This window comes from Pleurodeles waltl, chromosome 3_1 (genome assembly GCF_031143425.1).
Source record: "Pleurodeles waltl isolate 20211129_DDA chromosome 3_1, aPleWal1.hap1.20221129, whole genome shotgun sequence".
Taxonomy (NCBI): Eukaryota; Metazoa; Chordata; class Amphibia; order Caudata; family Salamandridae; genus Pleurodeles; species Pleurodeles waltl.
In genome coordinates this window covers 1340426346-1340432735 of record NC_090440.1, presented here as the reverse complement: position 1 = coordinate 1340432735, position 6390 = coordinate 1340426346, and the positions used below count along the sequence as shown (strand labels likewise).

At 41.5% G+C, this 6390-nt stretch overlaps 1 protein-coding gene across 1 annotated transcript; it reads left to right on the top strand.

Annotated features, from left to right (window-relative positions):
- The first annotated feature begins 664 nt into the window (after window positions 1–664).
- On the top strand, window positions 665–5381 carry LOC138285153 (luc7-like protein 3). Its single transcript, XM_069224742.1, has 2 exons — window positions 665–852; window positions 3732–5381. Exon 2 carries the CDS (start codon window positions 3784–3786, stop codon window positions 4885–4887), a length of 1104 nt encoding a protein of 367 aa, XP_069080843.1. The 5' UTR covers window positions 665–852; window positions 3732–3783; the 3' UTR covers window positions 4888–5381.
- Window positions 5382–6390: the final 1009 nt, after the last annotated feature.

The following is a 6390-nucleotide window of genomic DNA, read 5'->3' as shown; positions in this document are numbered from 1 at the left end:
TGCCCATGGGAGCACCGCCAGCCTGTTGGCGGTGCTCCCGCGGTCGTTGGCCCTGGCGGATTTTACCGCCAGGGTCAGAATGACCCCCATGCCTGAATATTAGATGTAAACACCTTAGGAATGTGGACGTGCCTGTGCACTGTCAGTGGCCTGGCCAAAGAATGCATGAAACAGCTGAAAATGAATCAAACTCAAAGATGACATGGGCACTCCAATTCCTTAAAATGTCCCTGGTTAAAATTGCTTATAGTATAAACGGGTATTGATTTTGGTGAACATTCTGCACGGAGTTCTACGGCTTCTAACACCTAACTTTTAGGTTTTAGATTATAAGAGATTATGTGGGCCATGGGTTGGTCTTCTGGCTCTAGTTTTGCGCCGTTCTACTCCACATTTATTGCTGATTTTGCTTCTGGGGCAGTAAAACAAGCTTGACCGAGCTTAATCTGACCCTTTCCTATCATGGAATTAAAAAAAAAAAAATCCAACGAACGTGTCAAAAATGTTCACGTTTTAATTGTCCTCGTGGTACATTTTATTGTACACCAATATAAGCGCGATATTTAACCACCGACCACGGCTCTAGGAGTGGACACTGCCTTTATTAACAAGGGATCACAAGCATCAGAACAGCGACAGGAACCAACGAGAGGACAAGAGAGAGCGTCCCCTGCAGCACTATGCGCGCCCGCACCACCAACGAGCGCGGGAAGGGGCGCGCCCAGAATAGAGCGCCCGCTGGAGCAGCGAGAGGCAGGCCAGAGCGCCGCTGTGACCCACGGAGCGAGGGCTGGACAGAGCGGGAGCCGGGAGCAGTGAGGGAACGCCACCCCAGCACAGCCAGAGCTACCGGTCAGTTCAGCTTTGCACTCCCGCCCTTAGTTTTTACTTATGCTGTCACCATTAATCGACTCGTTCCACCGTCTGCTAAGACGTGGGGTTCCTTTATCCCAAAAGGCCGCTTGTTTTTCTCTGGCTTCTTAAACGCTGGCATCTGCTTAGTAGACTTTCGGCCAGTAAGGAACGAGTTTAGTAGCAGGTCTACCAATCGGATAGGGAATAGCTCTGAAGGGCGGGACGTGCTGGCTAGCAGGTTTGCTAGCAATGTGATGGCTGCCAACGGCTTCTTCAGCCCAGCAATGTGGGAGCGCCGATACAAAAGAAGGACGACATGCAGGTTTAACTTGGTGAATGCCTTCGAGGGGTTTGTCTAAAAGAATAAAGAAGCGAACCAGTAATCATAGGGAGGAGGTTCTATGATATAAAAGTTATACAAAATAGCAATAAAATGGAGTGATTGCAGAGTTCGTATTTGTGTAGTGAAATTAATGAGGAGCATAGCAGGTTCAGGGTCACATGTGAAGTGGTAAGAAAGAACAACATGTGCTGGGAGTGAGCTAAGTAGTGGTAGACGTTTGAGATACAAATTTTTCTAATTTTGTGCCCCCTCGTTTCCGATTTTCTGTAGTTTACTCTGGTAGTGTAACTTGTGTCTGTGTCTCTGCGTCATGCTAGACCCTGCCCTTCTTCCGGCCGCCAGAAATAATTATTCATGTCATCTATTCGCTTCTTGTATTTGCATGCCACCGGTTTGAACCCTGGCAGGTCAGGCCCATACTTATATTTTTGGAAGGTACATTGATCGAGTACCGCTATGTTGGACAGTGATCATTTCATTTACAATATGGAAACGGAAAATTATAAGATGAAGACATAATTATATCTTTCATGTTCTCCATCGCGACTTTGTTGCGTTCCTAGTCACAGTTTTGCTTTTCCTCTTCAGTGCTGTCTTGCTATGGCTCCCCGACTCTGCTGACTTAACACTCTTGCACTCTTTATTATAACGAATGAAAACATTGAACACAATCCAGCTTAGTCATAAGTATTGTACTAACCAGCTTTGTGTCACAAACGATTACGTTACTTGGTTATCACCATAGGTCGGTAGCAAAGTTATTTACGCGTCTTTCACACAGTCGTCGTGCGGTCTCTTATCTTACTGGATGATTAATCATGGTGTACTCCATGGTTGAATTACTCATATTTGCATAGTGCTCAACAGTACACTGAAGTCCCCTCTCTAAAATACCAATATTGGTAATTAAAGCAATTGAAGATGTAAGTAATTTGCACTGGATCGTACAGTTTAGTCATGTGGGCTAGCAAGCACTACATAGCTTATCTCATGGTTCCAAATGCTCTACGTTAGCAACTAGAAATCAACTATTCCTAAAGGCGTTTCACGCGGCAATTTTATCAATAGAACACCCGTGCTCCGCACATTCACTGAATAGATGAGCTAGAAATGGGGTCAAAATGGGCAGTTTTACACCCGACCTGTTGAAGTTTTGATTAAGAAGATTTATTTGGACCTATTAAAGTTATCCATTGTGGCAGTATTTTGTAATCATTTACAAAATTAAAAATGTTTTAGTTTTAAATCGTGTGCACTTTTTTTTAATTTTTTTTTTTACGTAACCCAAGCTGATTTTGTATCCTGAAACTGTACATAAATGAAATGCCTTCCTTTTCACGTTAATGTTCATCTCTAGCTAAAGACCCTAGAAATCTGCAGTCACGTCCCAGATTATTTTATTTAACCGTTCATCACATAGTCACTGTAAAGTGGAAAATTGATTGAGGTATTTAATTTTCGATATGCTCTCTGATTTTCCTTTGAGTATGGGGGATTAGCCCCAGTATGTGCAAGGAGGACAGCATACAGTCATCCTGCTTATTTAGTTCACATCTGGCATTAGTAGTTTTTTTTTCTTTCCCCATCTTAGATAGTCCCCTTGATTGTCATCTAGCAATAGAAAACCTAGTACATGTGGTCTACATTTGTCCAGCTTTGGCTATTGAAAGAAAACATTTATTGAAAAAAGGATTAAACGAATTAGGGGTCAGAAAATGCAGACAAGCTTTAATTGAAGCATTAAATCCAAGAAACACCACACCAAACACTAGGCTTACCCAATGTTTGGAAATTTTTACCTCTAAAATTTCCTGCACGAAAGCAAGTCAGCAGATTGGAATGCTCCCAGTGGAAACAATAGGTACATACTATGAATAAGGAAGGGTGAAATAAGGAAGTTTTGTATTAGTAATTGAAGAAAACCAGGGGCAAAACTGTAGAATGTATTACATTTTCTTTTTAGACATTAGTAATATTGCATCACTAATGTTTTACATATCGCTTTTTATTTTTTCCTTTTCTTTGCAAATGTGATGTTTATGGTTTTAATTAACTAATAAACTATCTACTTACCCTTGTAAAGCTGAGATGTTCAAAAAGGCAAGGCATACGAGAGGTACTATGCAAGATACAGGGCGGCCGAGAGAGGGCGATGTTCCCATTAATGAGTTCTGGGATTTGGAAAAAAATAAATATCGGTGCCCCTTTCCTCTTGGATACCCGAGACCAGACTTGCCAAAATAAAAAAAAATCAGGAAAACAGCTTTATTGTAACCTGCTGTCGTTGTTTCACAGCTTTACCACTACTGGTAGTAAGTTAAAACTGCATCACAGACTGCTACTTTTTGAGATCAGAATGCTGTATAACAGATTGTATGATAAGTTAAAAAAAAATAGTGCAAGTCTCTAATGAAGTGTGAAATTTCACCTGCATATTCATTTTCTTGTTTTTTTTTTTTGTTACAATTGTAATTGTTTGGGCCTAAGCTTGTTCTGGGCTTCCTTTCAATTGAATTTCTTTTTTGTTCTTCAGACCTGGCAACATCGTGATTGGTCGACAAGTGTGAAACCCCTCTGTTGGAAACATGCTTTCTGCCGCCCAACTGCTCGATGAGCTTATGGGCCGGGATCGAAATTTGGCTCCTGACCGTAAGAGAGGCAATGTGCGCTGGGACCATGAAAGTGTGTGTAAATATTATCTCTGTGAATTCTGCCCAGCTGAACTATTCACTAACACTCGCTCTGACCTGGGTCCCTGTGAAAAGATTCATGATGAAAATCTACGTAAACAGTATGAAAAAAGTTCTCGCTTTTTGAAAGCTGGCTATGAAAGAGACTTTCTTAGATACTTGGAGAGCTTACTTGCAGACGTTGAACGCCGCATACGTAGGGGACATGCCCGTTTGGCCTTGTCTCAGAGCCAACGGGCTGCTGGACCTACAGGCAAAAACGAAGAAAAGGTTCAAGTGTTAACTGAAAAAATGGATGAACTTCTGCAGAAAATTGAAGAACTGGGGTCCCAGGGAAAAGTTGAAGAAGCCCAAGGAATGATGAAATTAGTTGAACAACTCAAAGAGGAAAGAGAACTACTTAAGTCTACAACATCTACCATTGAGAGCTTTGCAGCTCAGGAAAAGCAAATGGAAGTGTGCGAAGTGTGCGGAGCCTTTTTGATTGTAGGGGATGCGCAGTCCAGGGTGGATGATCATTTAATGGGAAAACAGCATGTGGGCTATGCTACAATCAAATCCACTGTTGAAAAGTTAAAAGAAAAATTAAGGAAAAAAACGGAAGAGCCTGACCGTGATGACCGTTTAAAGAAAGAGGAAAAGGAACGGGAGCCAGAAGAGGGTAAGAAACGAAGAGATGAGGAAGAAAAGTCTCGTGATAGAGAAAGGCGGAAAAGAAGCGGTTCTCGCAGTAGGCATTCAAGCAGAACTTCAGACGAGAGAGGCAGCAGATCACGAGACCACCGGAGATCTAGGAGCCGTGATCGAAGAAGAAGCAGGAGTAGAGAACGTCAAAGGAGTCGTGACAGAGGTGAGCGAAAACATAGGTCACGCAGTCGGGAGAGAAGATCCAGAAGCAGGGACCGCAGACGCCACCGAAGTAGAAGCAGGGATGGTGAACGCGAAGGAAAACCAAAAGAACGCGAGAAGAGGTCCTCTGATGAAAAGAGGAGAAACTGAAAATCTACAAGTCTGGCAATAAATAAGTACAGTCCTAAACAGCAAGAATGGGCAGGGGCACTGACCGACATGACATCTGAAAGTGTCCATTTACAACTCATCAGAGCAACCTCTTATCAGGAACAACTAAGCAGCGAAGCTGTTGAAATCCACAAGAAAACTTAAATTTTAGACTTTAAACTCGGGTGGAAGAAAGATAACGGTTTTGAGAAGCTTGAGGCTTGTTTTTGTTTTTAAGGAAACACGTTTCAGAACTATTGTCTAACGCCCTTAATCTGAAGATGTGTGAAATTACCATACATTCTGTCGATAAATTTGAACACTCTATCCGTCTCTTGCCCTCTGCTCCAAAGACGTTGAAATATACCTGGAGTACCTGACCCTGTGGCTTTCACAGTGTTTGCAGAGTTTTCATTCTTTGGCACTGAAACACGAGGATTACTGTTGAAATTTATTTGTATAAGCCAAGTTACAATAAATCAAATTTTTTTACAGCTTGGCTAAGCTACTTGATGTAAGTTGTAGGAAAAACTGTATATGGCAACATGGATATCATATAAGTAGTAGTATCTAGAAGTTGTGTAATATACTGGTATCAGGCTAGGCATGAAATGCCTATCATGGCTACACAGTAAGCATTAGACCTATTTGGATCTATGGGCACTATTTTGTAAATATTCATTGAAACAATTTGCCTGGCAGTCATGATGGTAACGAGGACTCAGAAATCCAAAATCCTCCTTTCGTATAAAGATAATTGCGCAAAGATTACCCCCCTTCCTTAATCTGCTTTTGCACTGGAAGGGCACATTGGACCCCGGGGAGTCGAGGTTGCTTTGCTACCTTACTTATTTTCAGGATTTTTATTTTTTTGTACGATTTACTTCCCACCAAGTAATTGCTTTTAATGAATCTGGAACATTTACCCTCTTATTTTAGAGAACGTTGCTGGCATATTTGGTTCCAGTTACAGGGATGGAATGTATTTGTTGATACCGATTGCCAATATGAGCCGATTTTATCTCGTTATCACAAATTCGAACAGAAAAAAACTACATTGTAGTAAGGCCTGATTGCATGGTGCACATTGGTGCTGTTACGTTAGCCATTTTTTAAATTTACATTTGCGCGATCTTTTCAAATGGTGGGTTTAAATGTGACTTACTTTTCCCCCGCCCCATTGCTAAACCTGCTTTAACTTGGCAAATACATTCTAGTGCCACCCTAATCAAAGAGGACAGCTTTGTTTCAACCTTTATTTGTGGAGCAATCTAAAAGCTGATAAACATGGTATATTTAAAGTGATCAGAAGTTGCCTGTCCTTGACCTGTGCATCTGTGTACGATGTAGAAAGAAAGAGACCCGGTATTAGAGTGCATTGGGTACTCATATTCTGCACTAACTGTCATCTTAGCTTCTTCCATCCTTTATACAGTCACATGAAGCTTACTTATTGATGATTAAATTTGTTCATTATGTCTCTATGCCATACTGGTAAAAGAC